The sequence below is a fragment of the Saimiri boliviensis genome, chromosome 6, assembly GCF_048565385.1.
Source record: "Saimiri boliviensis isolate mSaiBol1 chromosome 6, mSaiBol1.pri, whole genome shotgun sequence".
Taxonomy (NCBI): domain Eukaryota; kingdom Metazoa; phylum Chordata; class Mammalia; order Primates; family Cebidae; genus Saimiri; species Saimiri boliviensis.
In genome coordinates this window covers 56,400,075-56,420,362 of record NC_133454.1, presented here as the reverse complement: position 1 = coordinate 56,420,362, position 20,288 = coordinate 56,400,075, and the positions used below count along the sequence as shown (strand labels likewise).

At 50.0% G+C, this 20,288-nt stretch overlaps 1 protein-coding gene across 3 annotated transcripts in view; it reads right to left on the bottom strand.

Annotated features, from left to right (window-relative positions):
- GRIK4 (glutamate ionotropic receptor kainate type subunit 4) overlaps positions 1–20,288 on the bottom strand; it is a 476,424-nt gene that overhangs the window by 158,567 nt on the left and 297,569 nt on the right. For all 3 annotated transcript variants that reach the window (XM_003923589.4, XM_074400736.1, XM_074400737.1), the window contains exons 6-7: positions 16,321–16,486; positions 4,010–4,188 (exon numbers count right to left, since the gene is read on the bottom strand). In XM_003923589.4, coding sequence (XP_003923638.1) covers positions 4,010–4,188; positions 16,321–16,486 — 345 coding nt within the window. The remainder of the gene's footprint in view (positions 1–4,009; positions 4,189–16,320; positions 16,487–20,288) is intronic.

The window sequence follows — 20,288 nt, the reverse complement described above, 5'->3', positions numbered from 1 at the left end:
CTCTCTTCAGGGCCCTAGTACAGATAAGAGAGTCCACAGGTTGTAGTAATGCAAATTAACTCCACTCCATCAGAGTGCAGGGGAGACTCATAAGGGTGTTGTTCTTGAATCTGTAGTAACGTAGGAAACAAGTGACTCATTTGCAAACTTGGGTCCCTTATTCCTCGTGAGGAGTCAGTTGCCTGTGACATGCCTCTTCCTTGATCACAGCTCACCAGTGTGGCATCATTCCACAGTTGAGAATTGCTACATCAGAAGAGTCTCCCTTTTGTCTGATCTTCCTACCCATCATAAATACCCCTAGCCAACCTTCCTTGTCAGTGTGCCCGGCTTTGAGTGTGACAGGTGCTATAGAAACTGACAGGTAGATCAGGTAAATAACGAGTCCCACTCTCTCCAGGGCCCTCATCCCTCCTGACAGTTGGTTAGATTTTCATAATGTATCCTGCAGCCCTGGGGCACTGGGAGACCATTTTTGTCAGGACTATTGGGGCGGATGGAGTAGAAATCAGACCAAGGATGATTACATTTTTCCTCTCACATAGTGTTTAACTCCCAAAGAACTCAAATTATTTTGTGGGCATTCTTTTTTTCTTTCTTTGAGTCAGAGTCTCACTCTGTCACCCAGGCTGGAATGCAGTGGCGTGATCTTGGCTCACTGCGACCTCCACCTCCTGGGTTAAAGCGATTCTCCTGCCTCAGGCTCCCAGTAGCTAAAATTACAGGTGCTCGCCACGACGCCTGGCTAATTTTTGTTTTTTTAGTAGAGAAGGAGTTTTGCCACATTGGCCAGGCTCATCTTGAACTTCTGACCTCAGGTGATCTACCCGCCTTGGCCTCCAAAAGTGCTGGGATTACAGGCTTGAGCCACTGTGCCTGGCCATTTTATAGAAACCCTCACAGGTTCCCTGAGGAACAGGCTGGGGGAAATTCTATCACAGTTGTTCTAATGGGAAGCTCAAGGGCAAAGGCTCGGTGATGGGGGCAGGAGTCTCAGGGCACAATGGAGCTTAAGGCCTCTTTGGTGAGCTTCCTTCTTCCTTCAGGCCAAGCTCTATTTCCTCCTCCACTTTTGAGAGGATGATGTGGCAAGATGACCACCTCCATCCTACACCCCACTACACACACACACTCATACTGTCCAAGTAAGAGTGCTGCTGCGTCTCACCCCTGCCAAGATGGATGCGACCCGCTGAGCGAGCTCACTGCTTACAGTGACAGGCTGGGGGCAGAGGGCCCAGGATGGGGCACAGTTGGGGGTTAAAATCCATTTTGTGAAATCTGCTGTCCTAGAGATAACACACAACAGATCCTTGGTTTTTAAGGCCTGATTTCTGGGTAAACACGGAGTTCGTTACTGGAACAGCCACTCAATAAAGTCAAGGATTACCCTGCAAATACTCCTGAAATCATGAGATGGCAGAGTGCTGCCAGGCTCCAGGAGCTGGGCTCCCACGTGCACACTGAGTCTCCCAGAGGCTCGGTGTGCTCTCTGCTCACTCTGCTTCCCATCCTTACTGAGGCCCTGCAAGGCCCTGTTGCACCCTCCTGGAGGGAGAAGTATGGAGCCCGAGGGAAGCATGTGCTCTCCCGAAGCCTTGTTGCCCATTGATCAGTTTGGCTCCAAGGTCACAGGAGTTGGGGCTAACAGGTGGGCTCAGGAAGGACAGCCCTGGGGTGTCAAGCAGAATCATTTGCTAATAACTACAGACAGAGCTTCCTTCAAAAGCACAGCCACAAAACAAAAACCCCCAAAGCGCTTTTAATTAACATCCCCAGCATTGGCAAGGGTGCCATAAGACACCTATGCACTGCTGGCGAAAGTGTAAACTGTTACAGCGTTTCTAAAACGCAATCTGGCAAATCATATCAGAATCCTTAAAAGCATGCATACCTTTAACTCAGTCATTCCACTCCTAGAAATTTATGCTGGGGAAATATTCATGAATACGCATAAAGATTTATGTACAAAGATGTGCATCTGAGCATTATTTATTGTAGCAAAAGATCTGAAACAACCTATATCTCTAACAATAAAGTGATGGTTAAATAAATTATGGGACATCTGTATAATAGGAAATGATGCAGCCATTAAAATATTTGTAGAAAAATGTTTAATGACATGGCGAAAATGCATGGCATAGAATTAAGTGGGGAGAAAAGCGCTTACATCAAAGTTTCTGCAGTATGACAATAATTTGGGGGGGGGCGGAAAATGTGTCTGTAACGCAGAAAAAATAGACATCGAAATTTAACAGTGCTTAAATAGCTGTGGGTAATAGGACTGGGAATAATTTTTAGTTTTTTCTACCACTTTCTTTTCTATATATCCCAAAAGTTCAACAATGAACTAGTAATACCGTTAGTATAAAAATAATAAGAATAACTCAACATCGTATGCTGGGAGGCACGGAGGGTGAGAGGCCGGCGGACAGAGGCTTCTACCTAGGGCTGTTCAGGCAGCCTCCAGCCACCGCCGGGGGGACCTGTGTATTCTGATCTACCCTCCTCATGGGTGTTGGAGGGACTTCTATCTACTAAGCTGAAGCTCTCACTCCCTGTTCCCAATCTTCCCTGAGGAGGATCCCTCTCCTCCCCTGAAACTTAAGAGGAGCTTTTCCACCCTTAATGACTTCATTGATCATAGCTCCAGGCATAAGAGAAGAGAGAGAAAAAGGAAGAAAGGAGAAAAAATGCTGTGTTTCAGTGTGTGTGTGTGTGTGTGTGTGTGTGTGAGAGAGAGAGAGAGAGAGAGAGAGAGAGAGAGAAAGGGAGAGAGAAAAAAAGAGAGAATGTGAGTTGGGTATATGCACACAGACAGACATGGCTTTGGAGCTCTGGAAGATTACTATAGCAACAGGCTGAAGGGACAGCCCTCAGTACTGAGAGAACTCATTCAAATCTCTTATTAACTCTGAGACAAAAACGAGCTGAGGAGGGGCGACTGGGAGGGACAGAGGGAAGGAGACAATCACCTGAGTGTCTTCAGGCTCCTCACAGCTTGGCAGAGGTTAATGAGGAGCCTCACTCCCCCAGTGGAAGATGGCAGGTTGTGTTTAAATGTGCAATTAAAATGGCATTAGAAGAGGCCAGTGAGCCTGGAGAGGTCAGGGGGAGCCACCAAGGAGCCTGGAAGTGGGTCCCGTTCTCTCCGAGGTTCATGCCCGGCCCAGCCACTAGCCCAGGAACTGGCATCAGGTGACTCTGATGCTGCCCAGCTATTTTCAGCTGTTTGTCCTGTGTGGGGCCCCCAGGCTCCTGACTTCTCTCTCTCTTGGACCAGCCTCGCTCAGAGTCCTGGTTTGCTTCCTGTGTGCATGTTCTGATTCAGGGGCTGGCATTGACCCTCCGACTCCAGGAGCATAGGAGATACTACCTGATTTGCAGGTAAGAGAGGGCTGTGCAGGCTTGGCCCTGCTCCCCCCAGGGCTGGGCCTTGGATGTATCTGCTCATCTTCCAGGGTCTCAGTTTCTTCATCTCTGGGGGAAGACGTTCTACCTACCTCACGTCATTGCTGAGAGCTCTACCCTGGGAGAGAGACTACACAGAAGCGCTATGTAAACTGTTGTGCACCGTGTCAGGATTAAACACAGAGGTGGCATTCAGCAGTACACACTGGTGTGATGGTCCTATTGTCAAACTATGGAAACCTTTCTATACCATTTGGCAAACAGCCTCTACTCAAGCCCCTTGGGCGCCCCGCCCTAGCCCCTCCTAGAAACCTGCAGGCCTCTCCACAGAACCCTTACCAGGGTCTAGGTTTGGCAGCGTCGAGGTGTCTCCGTGCCTACTGCTCTGCTGCCCGAGTGCTGAAAACGACATCACCCTCACCCTGCTTTCTTCTTTTGGTTTGAGGGAACCACCCATTAAAACAGGAGCACAGAGAGAGGTTTGTCAGGGTTCAGGTCCAGCCCAGGGCTCCATCAGCCTCAGCTCAGGAGGACCCTCAAGGCAAGGAGGGAGGAGGGTGGGAGCTCAGCAGGGGAGGGGAGAGAGGGAGGCTCCCACCTTCAGGAGGATGGTGTGGGACATGGAGGCGTTGGCATGGATGATGATGGTGGCGGTCTTGTCGTCCCGGATCTCCTTGAGGAGGGGGGTGGGGTCCCGGGTGTCATCCAGCATGCGGACGGAGAGCGTGTCCTTGGAGATGAGGAATTGCCGGAGCAGCTTCTCTAGATTTAAAAGGCCTGGAGGGGAGAGAGGATGAAGCCCCTGAGGGTCCACAGAGCTGCCTTAAGAAATGCCTGGGCAGAAACAGGAAGGCAAGGAGATGTGGGCTGGAAGTGGGATGGAGGGTCTTGCCCCATTGCCAGCATTAAGGAGCCAGATCATAACCTGAGCAGGTCTCTCAGCCTCTGTGGGCTTCAATGATCCCATCTAAAATAAAAGAACATTGCTGAGCCCGTCACCTCCCCTGACTCCTTCAAGAACCTTCTTTTAAGGTAAAGATGGAAGCTCCCTTGGGTGGAATAAGAGAATTCCTTTTCCTCCCCACCACCCTCAAAAGCCAGACATCATGCACCGAGACCAAGACCTGAGTTCAGAGACCACCAGGCCTGAATCTGCTTCCCCAATTCAAGGACCTCTCCATGTGGCCAGTTGTCTTGGCCTCAGTTTCCTCATCTGAGAAGTCAGAATTACCATGGCAGCCAGCACGCAGGTCCAAGGCAAGAATTAAAGGAGGCCACATGTGAGGGGCTCAGGCCCAAGCCTCCGACACGAAAAACCCTCATCAGTGTTACACTGGGCTCTGCGAGAGCCTTTGTTTTCATTTTGGAGGTAGAGAAGCAATTCCCTCAAGATCCCAAGGCCCAGAAAACAGATCTAGCAAAACACTTTGAACTCCTCAGAGCCTCGTGGCTGCATTAAGACAAAGTATTACCATGATCATAAGAGAACAGGCTTTGAACTGTGCTCCAGCACGCAAGAATCTGGGCCCAAAACAAAACAGAAAAAAGGGACTGGGCACTAAGGACTCCCCCTGCTCTCCTTCACTTCCTCCTCTTCCGCCCACCAGCTATTTGAGGCCTAGGGCCCTGGTGGGAGGAGGGGTTCCAGAATGACGTCACTCAGACAAACAAGAGGGTCTTAATTCTGCCTTGTCTTTGGAAAGGCATGCCAGCCAAGAGACAGTATGTGTGTATGGGGAAGGGGCGGGAAATGTGTCGGGTGGAGGTGATGTGGGGGTGCAGGAGGCAGAGTGTGGTCTCAATTCCTAAGGAAAGAGACATCGCGTAGGCGTTTGCTCCCAAAAGCAATGACAAGGGCAGCATTTATCAAATGCTTATTGTGCCCCAGTTAATGTGCTAAACATTTTACATGGCTTATCTCATGTAAGTCCTCACAACAATCCCATAAAGCATTATAATCCCCAGCACAGAGGAGAATCGAAGGGAGAACGAACAACTGGCCTCACACACTGGGATGGCGAGAGAAAGGTTGGCTTTCGTTTTTTGGGGCGAGGGTGGGGACAGCATCTCACTCTGTCACCCAGGCTAGAGTGCAGTGGCACGATTGCAGCTCACTGCAACCTCCGCCTCCCAGGTTCAGGCGATTCTCCTGCCTCAGCCTCCTGAGTAGCTGGGATTATAGGGGCATGCCGCCATGCCCGGCTAAACTTTTTTATTTTTAGTAGAGATGGGGTTTCACCATGTTGGTCAGGCCGGTCTTGAACTTCTGACCTCATGATCTGCCGGCCTTGGCCTCCCTAAGTGCTGGAATTGCAGGCATGAACCACCGTGCCCGGCCCAGGGTTGGCTTTCTAGCCAGTCCAAGGACCCATGCTGCTGGTTTCTGTACTGGCTGATGGGATGGATATTCATCTCGGGGATGGCTTGACTACAACCCCAGAAGACGCTTTCCTGCATAGGTTACTCACTGCCCAGGCCAAAAGGAGGAAGAGCATCTCATCCACCTCCTTGCGTTGCAGAAGGGTGACATGACTTGCTCAGCACACAGAGACACAGCTGGGACCAGAATTCTGATCTCCATTTTCTGAATTCCATCCAACCCTCTGCCCATGAGCCCGGGCTGCCTCTGAGGACAAACTCAGCTGGAGGCAGCCGGCACAGTGCCAGGGAAGGCCCAGAGACACGCGTCTCAGGACTTAGGGGAGGAAAGCTGGTGATGGGTGTGTGTCTGTGCTTTTTTTTAACAGAATGGAGAGGGTAGTGGAGGCCTGGCCTGGTAGAGACAGGAGCTCTGGGAAGGTGCTGCCAACCCCTGTCTTCCTGTCACCTGTTCTGAGAAGGCTTTCCAGGGAGCTGGAGGCTGTGGCAGGCCAGGGAGAAGCCCTGGGAAGACCTGTTATTTATAAAGAGGCTTCAGAAACAACCCAGCTGTGCAAACCACAACCCTGGCCTTTCCTCTCTGTCCTGACAGGGTCTCGGTTGAGACTTGTAAAGACCCACTGCCACCGCCATCTGTACCCCTCCCAGCCCCTCACCACCAGCCCCCACAAGAGCAGCACTGAAGTGCCGGGTTACTCTCTGCTGATCCTGATCCCGAAGCTCTGGATTCAAGCTCGGGGTCAGCCCTCCTTGGCTATGTGACCTTGAGAAGTCATCTAACCTCTTCAAGGATCCATTCTTTATCTGTAGAATGGGCAAAGGACGATGAGAACTTAATGTGATCACATGGGAAAGCCCGTCAGGAAGTGGAACGCACTGTTTCGTTATCACTCCTGAACTTACTCATCCCTAGAAGTGCTCCAAGGGCAGGCATGGTGAGGCAGATGAAGAGTCAGGGAAGAACACCTCTGTTCAACCAGCACTCCCTGGCACGTCCTGAGTGCCAGGCACTGTGCAGACAGGACACCAGGCAGAGAAGATGGGTCACATACAGTCCCTGCCTCTAGGAGCAGAGGATCCCAGCACTCGCACCTAAGTTGATGATGAAGTTCAAATCACATCCCGTTTTGTTCGGCAGCCTGAATTTAATCTTTTTTTTTTTTTTAAGAGGGCAGCCTCATTTGGTCCCACATGTAAAATGGAGAGTATTTACCGCCTCTTCCTCAGAGGTGATGTGAAAAGCTAACTGCTACCTAGACAAGGGTCTGGGTGCCTGATCCAAAAGACACTCTAACAAGGAGGTGGAGGGAGGCCACGGAGCTGGGGCACCTGCAGTCTCAGCTGTCTCCTGAGCAGGCTGTGGGTGAGGGCGCCCCACAGCTTGGAGGGGTGAACGGGGGGGCGGAGGTGGCAGAGGTAAACTCCCTGGGTCCTAGAATGGTGCATGGAGAATCTTTGGAGCCTGGCTGGGAAAGAGCCCAAATCCCGTGGGATTTTTCAGACAGGCAATGAAATTCAGTGGGACGAGACAGGGCAGGCTGGGGTATGACAGTAGGATTATGCATAGCGTGTGAGGCCTGGCAAAAGCCGCCGGGGATGCTTTATTCTTTTACAAATGGCAGGTGCACACAGCTCCCAGGGAAAGAGAGCCCCCCAGATGTCAGATAAACTGGGGATCTGTTCCAATCAATTCCCAGCCTGCTACCCCTTGGAGAATTCTGCTGTCCTTTAAACAAAGAGCAGCATCATTCTCCATACAACATGCTCTGTGTGCTGAGACGCAGGGCAGGGACGGGGAGGGGAGGAGGCGGCAAGTCCTCTGGGAAGTCCACGTCCCACTCAGAACTGCCTGTCAGTCAGTTGCTCCATTTCCCAACCTGGCACAGAACAAAGAGTCCAATGTGGGGACATGAGTGCCAACCCCACCACTGCCAGGCAGCTTACTGTGGCAATGGCCCCACCCCTCTGTGCCTCAGTTTCCTTTTCTGTGGAATTAGGGGAATTACAGGGTCATTAAGAGGATGGCAGGTACAAGGGGTTTAACAAATCTTGTTTCCCACTCACCCCCAACTGCCCTTCACCCGGTCTTCTCCCTGAAACCTTCTCTCCATTCTCCAGCCTCCACTCCCTTCTCACTTCTCCCACCTCTTACAGGATTATCCAACCTACCAAATATAGCCTTGTTTTTTGTTTTGTTTTGTTTTGTTTGTTGTTGTTGTTGTTTTTTGTCTTTGTTTTTGTTTGAGACAGAATCTTGCTCTGTCGCCAGGCTGGAATGGAGTACAGTGGCATGATCTGGGCTCACTGCAATCTCCACTTCCAGGGTTCGAGCGATTCCCCTGCGTCAGCCTCCTGAGTAGTTGGGACTACAGGTGCGCACCATCACGTCCAGCTAAGTTTTTGTATTTTAGTAGAGATGGGATTTCACCATGTTGGCCAGGACGGTCTCGATCTCCTGACCTTGTGGTCCACCTGCCTTGGCCTCCCAAAGTGCTGGAATTACAGGTGTGAGCCACCGCACCTGGCCGATAGCCTTGGTTTTAAACCATAGAACATATTTGAGAGCACATATATGTGCATGTATGTATATATATATATGTGTGTGTGTACGTGTATATATTTACAATACAGTAAATGCATCAATGATTTCAGTGTTAGGTAAGGAGCCCACTTCAGGCTTCCCTGAGCGTCCACAGTGCAGGCAGGGTATATGGTGCTTGCTGGACTGCAGTGACATAGAGACTGTGGGGAAAGAAAGTAAGTGCATCCTAACAGGTCAGGGGAGCAGCAGTGCCAGGCGGGAACTGTCACCATCTCACATGAGGAGCAGTGCCTGACTTGAGTGCCTGGCCGGAGGGAGAATGGGAAGGGCTGTGATGAGGCAGGCTAGCTCTTGGCAGACTCAAGGACTAAACCCGGGAGTAATGAGGAAATGGAAGTCATAGGGAGACAGACTCCAGCTCAACATCAGGAAGAACCCTTCCTTTATGATGCTGTGGGCTGCCCATGAGGTAGTGAGTTCCCCATCACTGGAGGTAGTCAAGGAAAGACTGAAGCCCCTCGTGAGGATCATAGTGGAGAGAATTAAACCAGCGGATGAAAAGTAGAACAAGAAAAACACTGACGTCTTTCCAGCCCAGAGATCTACTAATTTTATGAATCAGAAGAGGATACTTCTTAATTCTCGGCAGTGGGAGAAATTTACATTAGGAAAAGTATAGTTTAGTTACATTGAGAGAATATTAAGAGTTTTCAGGGCAGTTTGGCATTTTCCAATCGTCATTCTCCTCACCCTTATCTATTTAATGGAACTAAGGGATTCACCAAAGGCAGCTGCCATCATAGGGGTTAAAAGCTGCTCTCTTCCCCACACCCCATCCGCTTCCACCCCCACCCTCCTCTCCTTCGGGACCCATGGCCCAGCAGCAAGCCTGCCTGCCTGCCAAGTCTAAGGCTGAGAAGGGCCTAAGGAACCTATTAGCCTTGCTCAGGATGCAGCGGGACGGATCGATGAGCGACTCGGCGGGCAGGCTGTTCTGGGAGGAAGGAGGGAGGCTGGCTGCTGGAAGTAGAACGCAGGGGCCAAAAGGGGTGGGAGGAGGATGTCGAGGCAGGGAAAGCCACAGCCAGGGGTGGACACCTCTGCAGGACAAGGACACCGTGATCTAAGTGATGGGTCTGCAGGGAAAACAGAGGACCCCTGTTATCAAAAAATACTACAAAAATAAACACCTCTTTCAACCAGCTTCCTGCCCTCTCTACTGGCTGGAGTAGTTCCTTGGTCCTGGACCAGCACTTTTCAACCTTGTGGGAAGTAGCTCATGTAATACTGACTTCAGCAGACTGTGGTGAGGATTTAATGAGATAGCATGAATTCAATACGGCACATAGTGTCCTAACCCTAAACCTTGCCCTTCCCCTTGCCAGGTGCCCACGCCTCAGGATGTGTGGCAGTCGGACCTCTTCCACAGAGCAAACCCTAACTGGAGGGACAAGATGAGGGTCCAAGGTGTCCCCATGTGGGGAAAGGGCACAGAACAAGTTCAAGTTCTGGATCGATGTCTTTTATCTGCATCCAAGCTTGGCTCCAGGAACAGGCAGGGAAGGGGACTAGCGGGGCCAGAGGAGGAACCAGCTGAGGCTTCGTGCTCACAGGCAGCCCGCAGGTGGCCGTGCTTGGTCACTGAGGCTGTCTCTTCTAAAATGGCAAGAATGGGTGTGGGAAGACCCCAACCTCTGTGTTCCCATCAGTCTCCTGATTTTAGGATGTGTGTCCAGCTTGGGCCTCAGCTACTGGGGCCAGGCAGGCATCCCTGCTCTGAGAATAAGCTTCACTGTTTCCTAAACTCCTGCACATACACAGTTGATTTAATCCTCATGACTGCCCTGGGAGGTGGGTGTTATTATCCCTGAGTAAAGATATAATTGGTGTAGTGGGAGAGAACCAGTGACCGAGATCATAGGGTCACAGGTCCTGGGACCGGCCAGGATCCAAACCCAGCTTATCTGATTCCACATTCTGGTTCTGATAGATGGGATGGTCTCAGTCCTCCTGTACTATAGGAAAGATGGTCCCTCACCTCTCTCTCTTCTTTAGGAAAGCCGGGAGAGAAGATAGCAAGAATCATGTGACCTTGAAAACAGAGTTAATCTCTCTTTTCTTCTGCATATAATGAGAATGTTAATAAAGCCCATCTTACATGGTTATCATGAGCTATACGGTTTAAATAAGAGAATCTAAAATTTAAATGAGATAATATAAAACCCTTAGCATGGTTTTGGGCACGTAGTAAGTGCTCTGTAATGGGAGGACTACGACCTTCCTGGTATCAGCACAGAGCTGCATGGTCAATTTTGTATCATCATGAGCAAAAGACCTCCCACAGGGAGGTCGGGAAAGGCCCACTACTGTCTTGGTTACCTTTCCGGGGCCTTGGGTATCACTGCCTCCTCCCCATCCTCCACCCCCACTGCCACAACCAGAGTTCCAGGATAAAATAACAGTAATTAAATGTGGTATTGTGTTCTGGGCCCAGTTACTTTCCCATCCAATTACCCCAACAGACACTATTATTGCACTGTTACACAGGAGGAAATTAAGGCCCAGAGAGGCAGATTGACCTGCTCCATGTCACACAGCTCCCAAGCGGTGGAGCAGCTTGGCTGACTCCAGCATCCTGCGGTTCTCTTTGGCAGCACATCCTCCCCAAGAGCAGGGACTGCCTTGAGATCCAAGTCGGCTCCTCTTCAGCAGCCTGGGCCACGTTTGGTGAACACAGGGCTGGTAGGAGGACAGAGCTGGACCTCGGCTGACCCTTGCTCCTGGGTCTGGCCTCGCCTCATTTGAAAGAGATCAGAGGAAGGAAGGAAAGGAAAACTCATGTGTGTCGAGCATTTCCATAGTTTGGACTCTGTGTTATTCACTCTCCAGCTCTCATCCTATATAATCCCCTCAGCCATCCTGGGAGGGAGATTTCACTACTGCCATTTTACAGATGAGACAACAGAGGTAGAGGGTAAAGTCACTTTCCCAGCATCTCACAGGTAGCAAATAAGTAGCAGATGTGGGGACACAGGTCATGTAACCACAAAAAGGACATTAAAATATTCAGAAAGAGGTTGGGTGCGGTGGCTCACACCTGTAATCCCAGCATTCTGGGAGGCCAAGGTGGGCAGATCATCTGAGGTCAGGAGTTCAAGACCAGCCTGGCCAATCTGGTGAAACCTATCTCTACAAAAAAATACAAAAATTAGCTGGGCGTGGCGGTTCATGCCTATAATCACAGCTACTCGGGAGTATGAGGCAGCAGAATCACCTGGACCAGAGAGCTATAGGTTCTGTTGAGCTGAGATTGAGCCACCCTGGCTGACAGAAAAAAAAGGTCTCAAAAATAAAAAAATTTAAAAAAAGAAGAAAAAAATAAAATGATTTGAGCCACGTCAGAAGATAGCAGGGAAATACACACTGTATTATACCTGTGGCTCTGGGGCCAGCCTGAGGTCAACAGGCAGCTCTGCGGCAGAGCTGGGTGATCTGACCAACAGGCCCTGGGCACCCACAGTGGGGAGCCCCGACTCTCCTTGAAAGCCCTCCAGTAGCCAACTCCTCAGGCTCTGTGGGCTATGACCAGGAGAGCCACACCTGGGCTGCTCACCACCTTTCCTCCCCCAGCCTCATCAGAAGTAGGCACTTGCAAATGTTCTGACTTTTTTTCCCATTACAGAAAAATAATGTAATGTACAATGTCTCTCTACTTGGTCCAAAACTTGCTTATTAAAAACCTACTTTTGGGAACCAGGAGAATAAGTGGCATGATTCTCCATGGAATTATCTCCACTATGCTTAATTTTGATGGCTGGAAAATAGAATTAGATTCTGCTCCTAATTCTACTCACAGCATCTCTCGGCCCTGCATTAATAAGGAAGCTGGAAAAGTGTTTCCTTCAGAGCTCTGAGCTGCATTTCCCATCAGTCCCTCATTTTCTCATCCCTTGATTAGATTTTAAATCCTCTTTGCCCTTGAACTTCTGCTCTGCTCCACCTTCCTTCCTCTGGTCCCAGAGGGTGGGGACCGGAGTCCCTCGGCAGCCTCTGTGGGTGAGTTCCAGCAGATTTGTGTTGTGTACCTGCCAAGTCCCCTGGGCTGTGGGCCGGCTCCTGCTGCACCTGGACAGGTACATCTGCTCCAGGCCTTGTCTGAGCTTAGCTGTCCTGCACCCGTGCTCGAGGGAACAAGGGCCCATGTTGTTCAGACAGATCTCTGCCCTTCACTGGACACCGCACCTGCCAGGCAGAGCCCACCCTCGAACCACTGCTCTGGGGCTGTTTGTGCAGAGCATGAGGGTGGAAGGGGGTCATGGAAAGGAAAGCGCCAGCTTGAGGATCAGAGGACTAAGATAAAGCCTTAGCTTCACCATGTACCAGCTGTGCGACCCGGTGTCCCTTAATACCTCCAAGACTGTTTTCTCAGCTCTGGAATGACTGGGGAGGAGGGAGGTAAAATGGAGAAACGTTAAGTGAAAGTGCTTTGCCATCTGCACGGAACCATCTGAATGTCAAGGAATGTCATAATTATAATGGGAAGAGCCCTGGGCTGAGAGGCAACAGTATTAGCATAGTGCTTGGTGTGTAGTAGATGCTTAGCAAACATCTGAGCAACCTGTTTCCCAGAGCCCGGAAAGAGCTGAAGCAGAGGAAACAAGTCTCAGCCTAAAAGCAAGAGAGGTTGCGACTGGACACAAAAATAACTTCGTATCAGGTTGCTGAGACATTGTAGCCAGCACTGAGGAAGACAGCGGGACAATCTTTGCCTGGAGACATTTGTGGGTGCCCTCTGTCTCTTAACAGCCCGGCTGTGTACACGGGGTATACCAATTCAGTCCTGCCAAAATGGGCTTGTGGCCGTCAGTTCTAGGAGAGAATCACTGAGCCTGTTACACCATTTAATGGTCCAAGGGCACCACAGGAGGAGAACCGCCTACTGGAATGCAGCGCTTCCCACTGTGCTTGAAGTAGGAACATCCTTCAGGCTGTAAGATCAGCATCCTTTTTCAGCTCATGGTCAAATGTATTTGAAAGAAAATGAAGCAAATATCTGTTTTGGCCACAGGACATCTGAGCGTGCCCCTGCTAATGTGTATCATCAATTTCCTCCACTAGGAGGAAATAGAATGAAGGGCTATCCAAATATTGTTATTATTATTATTATTATTTTTTGGCCATAAAACTCTTGGCCCACTAAACACTTATCATCAAAGCAGAGCTGTCATGTAGAACTTTCTGCAATGATGGGATGTTCTACACTTGCGCTGTCCCACACAGCGGTCACCAGCCACGTGGCTACTGACCACTTAACATGTAACAAGACAGAGAGAGGAACTGGATTTCTAATTTTATTTAACTTTAATGAATTCATATGTACACTTCAATAACCATACGCGGCTTGCGGCTACTGCATGGGTCAACATGGATCCAGAGGAAACGCATTTGATAAATACAGGTGTAATGGCAATGGTGCGCTGGATTGTGATCCAGAGAATCTGGATTCAAATCCAAGCTCTACCACCTACTAACAATGAGATTGTAGCCAAACCAAGCTACCTTCTGGGCCTCCTTTTCCTCTTCTAGAGCTGAGGGGGTTAGAATCTATGTTCACTGAGCTCTTGCCAAGCCCCCTTCATGGAAGCCCACTGGAGAACTCCAGTGTACCTCAATTCTCTAGGAGTCCAGATTCATCATTTCACCGCCTCTTTTTTTTTTTTTTTTTTTTTTTTTTGAAACAGGGTTACACTCCTGCTTCCAAGGCTGGAGTGCAATGGCATGATCTCAACTCACTGCAACCTCAGCCTCCAGGGTTCAGTGATTCTCGTGTCTCAGCCTCCCGAGTAGCTGCGATTACAGGTGCACACCACCACGCCTGGCTAATTTTTGTATTTTTAGTAGAGACGGGGTTTCACTATGTTGGCCAGACTGGTCTCAAACTCCTGACGTCAAGTGATCCACCCACCTTGGCCTCACAAAGTGTTGGGATTACAGGCGTGAGCCACTACACCCATTTTACTGTCTGACCATAGACCCTGCTTAGTTTTCCATCTATTCTGCTTCATCTTTGAGAACAGAGACTGCATGTTGCTCTTTTATGTCTTACATAGAGTGGAAGGGTGCCCAGCAGCCAGGAGATGCTCAAAGACGCCTGTTGACTGCCTGAGTGATGGACTGGATTGCTCTAGAACGCACCCAACTTACTGGTGCCACTCAGGGCTTGCCTGTTGAACAAGGCTTGGGTTCAACTTTCTATCTCCACACAAGAGGGTCCCCAGCTCCTTGAGTCTAATTTCAGTTCCCAACTCCTTTGCCTTTTTCATGGATCTAAAACCAGTCGTTCCACAAGGGCACACCCATGATGAGAAATGCCTCTCCTCAGAAGACACTCCTCAAAGACAGACCTTCGAGGGCTCTCAGATGATGCAGGACCCAGTCTGTGTTCTTCACCTGTTATAAGGATCTCTGCTCCCTTCCCCAGCCTTCCTTTCCATCTTTCTCCAGCATGGACTCTAGGCTCCAACCAACTCCCTCTAGGCACAGCATCAGGATCCCTGCTTCCCTCTCTTGCTCCTCATCTGGCATGACCTATCTCTTTTCCCTCCTTTTCTAAATCTTTTATCTTTTGAGAGCCAGGTGAAGCCCTGCCCACATCCCAAAGCCTTTCTAGCACCCTATACTCAGGGACCTTCTCCTTCATGACTGGCCACATTGCACATTTGACACTTAGCACAAACCACTCTGGGCCTTCTCAGATCAGTGGCCGGGGCTCTATTTTCTCTGCATCCACTGCAGGGCTCTGGAAAGAGCTTTCCACTTGAAGTGAGAAGACCTGTATTTGAGTCTGGGCCCTAATGCTTAAGTTGTGTGGCCTTGGGCAAGTCATTTTGGCTCCCAGAGTCTCAACTTTATCAACTTTGAAATGGGGAAATCCAATACCTCCAAACCCAATGCGTGGTCACGGCAGATTTGGAACTCAGTTCCTTGATTTCTCGAGTAGCACAGAGTACATATTCAATAAATCTGTACTGGATAAATGAATCCGTCTACATGCCAGGCACAAAGGTCTGGGAAAGTAGGTAGTTCTGACTCTCAACAGAGAGGTGGCTTCTGTACCTGGAGACTGCAGAGATTCCAGGATGCAGGAAAGACTTGAGAAGGCACAGTAGTTCAGAGAAGCCACAGAAAGAAGCCCTAATAAAGATGGAATCGCTTTGCAGTGCAACCCACAAAGACCCGCAGGGTAAGCCCTGGACAGGTGAGCTGCACAGGGCACAGGTGCCTGGGACTCAGGCACTGGGCTCCAGCAGTAGCCAGTGGCCAGCACCTGTTTGACCACGTGTGGGTGCACAGCTGCTGCCGGGAGCACACAGATGCACAGATTTGCTGGAAGGGGCTGGCTTAAGTTAACTAAATCTCATAAACACTAAATTTATGTCACAAATTGTCTAAGAGTCATAGAAAATGCATTTCCAAAACTGCATTTGCTAAAAAATGCTTTATCAGGAATTGACCTTGGACCTTGTTCCATCAGTAAGACCTGCTCTCCGGGGGAAGAACGTCTCCCACCCATCAAGTAAAAATGCATCCCATTTCATCTGTTCCCTCTCTCTTTTTGTATCTCCTTAACAATGAAGCTGAGAACGTGGGAATTGAGTTTACAGATGCAAAAAGGCTTGGCGGTTGGCCAGTCTCCTTGTCACCTAGTTCCCCTCTGTTCCACTCATGCCCAGGGAGTCCTGGCAGAGTACTCCTGGATGGACTCCCTCCTCATCTCTCTCTCTCCTTCTCTCTCTCACTATTTTTCTCTGTCTCTTTCACACACACACACACACACACACACACACACACACACACGGATACATGGGCATGGGAATGCTCAAACCCGCTGGTTATCTGAAGGAAGTCTCCCCTTTCTGGAGGGCACAGGGAATCGGGGCGAAATCAACAAGACCAGACTGGGGTGGAGCCAGCCGGGGGGAACTTACATTCTGCTTTGGCACAGATGAGGCAGGCGGTGGTGCAGTTGAAGAAGTTCAGGATCCCAGCTACAGCCACGCTGATGTCGGTGTTGCTGGGGTGGAGGTTCAGGGTTGTGAATCTCTGGAACTGGAACTTGACAAACTCCTCTGGGGCCACTTTGAAGTGAGGGACCTGGCAAGAGGAGCAGAAATGGACAGCAGGGAGGATCCAGGTGGGTGAAAAAGAAAGAGGGATGAGTGAGCTGAGGCTGCAGAGGGTGGGTTCTTTTATGTAACACCTTCACCAGACACCAACGGGAGAAGGAGCTCCCAGGCCACCCACTCCATGGGAGGAAGACGAGAGATGACATCCCTGACGACGCTTCGAAGAAGCCCCAGGACAGATACCATTTGTCCAGAGACCTGGATGAATGCACTGTGGGTCTGCAAGCTGGGGTGTGTGGCCCTGAGAAGGCAAAAGAATCAATCTTTATTCTCAGAGGAACTGCCTGAAGCTGGGCAGAGAGACAGTTGGCTCTTAAAAGCATAACCCTTAGAATATTTTATTTCTAGTTAATACATCAGAGCAGAGATGGCAGAAAGAAAAATCGCTACTCTGGAACTAAGAGAAGAGTCCCTTCAGCCCAGCCCAACCAACAGCCCAGCTCCCAACAAACTTCAGTAGGGGATGCCCAGGGAGAGGAAGTGGGCGGGGATGGGCTCCTGCACAGACATGCACTCAGAGGAAGGAAGCCCTGCAGGCTGAGAAATCACCTAGAGAACCTCCGAACACAGCCAAGTAAATAAATACCTGCCTTGGCTTCATTAGGACAGTGTCAGCTTCCCTCTACATCTATTACTGACATTTGCAGGAGCCCCTGCCCTGCCTTCTGCCTCTCTTCTCCCAGGAAAAGATCTTAAGAGGCTGTGATGGCTGCTTTATTGGCGGCTTAGGCTATTAGGTAGGTAATAGGAAAGTTAAAACGTAATAATCTGCTATCCACCTTGATTTTATTCTGCCACCCTCACCCCTGGTGCCCAGAGCTGAGAGAGCTGGAGCTGAGTATCAATTTGTACAGTTGTTAAGGCAAATATGATCGACAGTGGACAGCAGGAAGAACTTCCTGGGGGTGAATGGATCGGCTTCCAGAACGGATTATTCAGAAATGATGGACGTTTTCTCTGCCTGCCCTGGCCCAGAATGTATCCTGCCAGGAGTCTGGGAAGATGTTGGGATGGTCTCTGTAGGATTCTCCTACTTTATCTTTTACATTTCTGGGAGAAGTCAGCTAGAGACCAGAGCTCCTCTGAGACTGAGGTGGAAGGAGGATAGAGATTTAGCAGAAAACTAGGGAGAAAATTTCTGAATTCGGCTAGGATTAGCTTTGAACCGTAGGGAGAGGGCAACCAGTATTTTCCAGCAGAAACTGAAAAATGCAGAATGGGGAAGGGCCTGGTGAGTTATGAAAGGCAATTCTAAAGAGTGAAATTGATCTGTGTCATAAGGGATCTTTCTTCCTGCTTGTATTTTGAATCCCATCCACTCTGTCTAAAGTGAATACAAACATGCCTTGAAAGGAAAAGGTCACAAAGGGGCAAGATAGAGGGAAGGCCAGACAGGGGCAGGGTAGCCTGGCTGGCTGGTTTGAATATTAGAGCACCTTTGACCAAGGTCATCCCTGTGTAACCCTCTAACCTACCAGATTCCATTAGCAACTAGCCCAATAGAGCACAACCCATTAGCACTGCCTAGTGCTGTGGAGCCCTTGGTGATACCATGAATCCACAGATCTTAGAGATGAATGGGGACTCAGGAAGATGATGAACAAATGGGTTTTGGAGTCTACAGACTTGGGTTTGCATCGAGGTTCTGCTGTGTGATTTTCAGGCAAACCACTTCACTTGTCTAAACATCATTAAAATGGTGATAACCACAGGTGCATCTTAGAGCTTTGTGAGGCTAAAATGAGAAGCTGTGTGTAGAGTATATAATAGCTCAGTACCTAACATATAATAAGCGCTTGGGCAATGCTCTTTCTCCTTCCCTTCTCCTTCCTCCACAAATCCAGGACTCCCACAAAGCTCTTGGAGTTGTGTGTGCAGCAGGTGAGGGCTGAGGAAGGGGAGCTGATGGGGAGCCTCCAGCGTCGTCTCCTTGAAGCCCGCTGGGCTCTGCTGGGTCCAGGCAGGGATGGCCCAGCCCAGTCCTGGTCCTGTGGTTCCCTCTCTAGGACAAAGATAGGTCTATACTCAATATACAATTGCAGATGTATCCCAGGAAGCCATCACGGAGGTGTGTGGGGGACAAGAAGAGGTGAGCAGAATGGATAGGGGAGCAGCGAGGCAGAAGGCAGCAAGCCACGAGGGCTGCAGAGATGTCAGCAGCATTTAAAGGAATGGATTCCTGGGTGAGAACTCCATTGCTTTTCCCTGGAGCTGGGGAGAATCAGCGAAAGTCAGTTCAGCCTCATAAAACATTAAAATAAATGCATAATCTGAGCAGAGAGGAAAGGTTGCTCTAGAAGGAACATAACCAGACAAAGGCAGGTAAGCGTCTGGTCACTCCCAGGGCAGTGTAGTCTGGCTGGCTGGTCTGGCACAGGGGCGGAGGAGTTGGCTGCAGATCAGGGACTTGGCCTCTGGCCTGGAATGCCAGACAGGGTTAAGGGATATGTTGGCCGAGATGAAATAGCCCCTGAACCCAAGAGGGGGCCATGCTGGAGTGGGGATTAGGGGAGGGCTGTGATGCAAAGACAGTGTGACGGAGGAGGAGGGAGAGAGGAGGAAAGAAAAAGAGGAAGCAGAAGAGACAAGATGGGGAGCTGAAGTCTTGGCAGCCCCACTTGGTGAAGATCAGAGCCACTGCTAGAATAATGACCTGCCATAGATTTGAGCTGTTTCTCAGAGCGCGGCAAGAAAGATGTAAATTACACATGAGGTCTAACTTCCTGGGCCAAGGCCTGGGAGAGGCTGGGAGGGACCTAGCAGGACAGAGCTCCTTTGTGGCCTGGGCTGGCCTCAGAGTTGTCTTTGAGGATATGTGAGGGGGAAGAGGATGGGGACTTGTCAGCCCCATATAAGAAGGCTCAGGGGCACAGTCTACAGAGAGAGGCCCAGCCACTGGAGGAGCAGGACCAGCGCAGCCAAGACTAGGATTGCGGCACTTAAATGTGCACACGATTCTGAGAGTGGGCTCATAAAATCCGGAAATAAATATTCTGCCCAAAGCCTCAGGGACTCACTGAGCCATGGATCATAAGAGATAGCAGTAGCATCAGAAGGCCTGTCCGCCGTTCCTACCCTGGCAGGGGCGGCTCACTGAGGAGACATCCAGTCCCTTCTGCAGCAAGTGTCCCTCCTATTTCTTAGAACTGGGTCCTCCTGAGACTAGAGCTTCTGGAAGCCTGAACCTCCAGGCCTCTAGGGCAGAGGCGAGACTGAGCCTTCCTTCCATGCCTCTCACCCCACCCCCACCCAGCTCCTGACCTCATGCCTGACCACCAAGCTCCATCTGCCCTCTAAGGACCTGGCAGGAAGGCCCTTGGGACAGACAGGGGCTAAGGGATCACTTTCTCACTGTCTCCCGAGGATATATCTGGCAGGGAAGGATTGATAGATCCAGGAAGGACCAGGAAAGATGCCAGCAGGAGACAGAATCTCTGAATTTCTGAGCCTGTCTTCTCTGGGGAAAAAGGAAGGGGAGAGTTTTCAAATTAGGGAGGGGGGCAGTCACTCTGAAACTCGTCCCCTACCACGTTTTTCTCTCATGGAAACAGAACTAGAGAAAATTGACTCAACATTTTGAAACTGGAGAGCCTGCAGTTCACGTCGCATCTGAGGAACAACGTGCTGCTTGAAGAAGCAAACGCTGGAATTGGTGAATGAGGAAGAAAGCAAGATAACATCTCTTTTCTAGAGAACTTACATGACAGAGGCTTTCACACTTCATTTCAGCAATAAAATGTAGCAATGCCTTCCCCCAAAGACATTCTTCC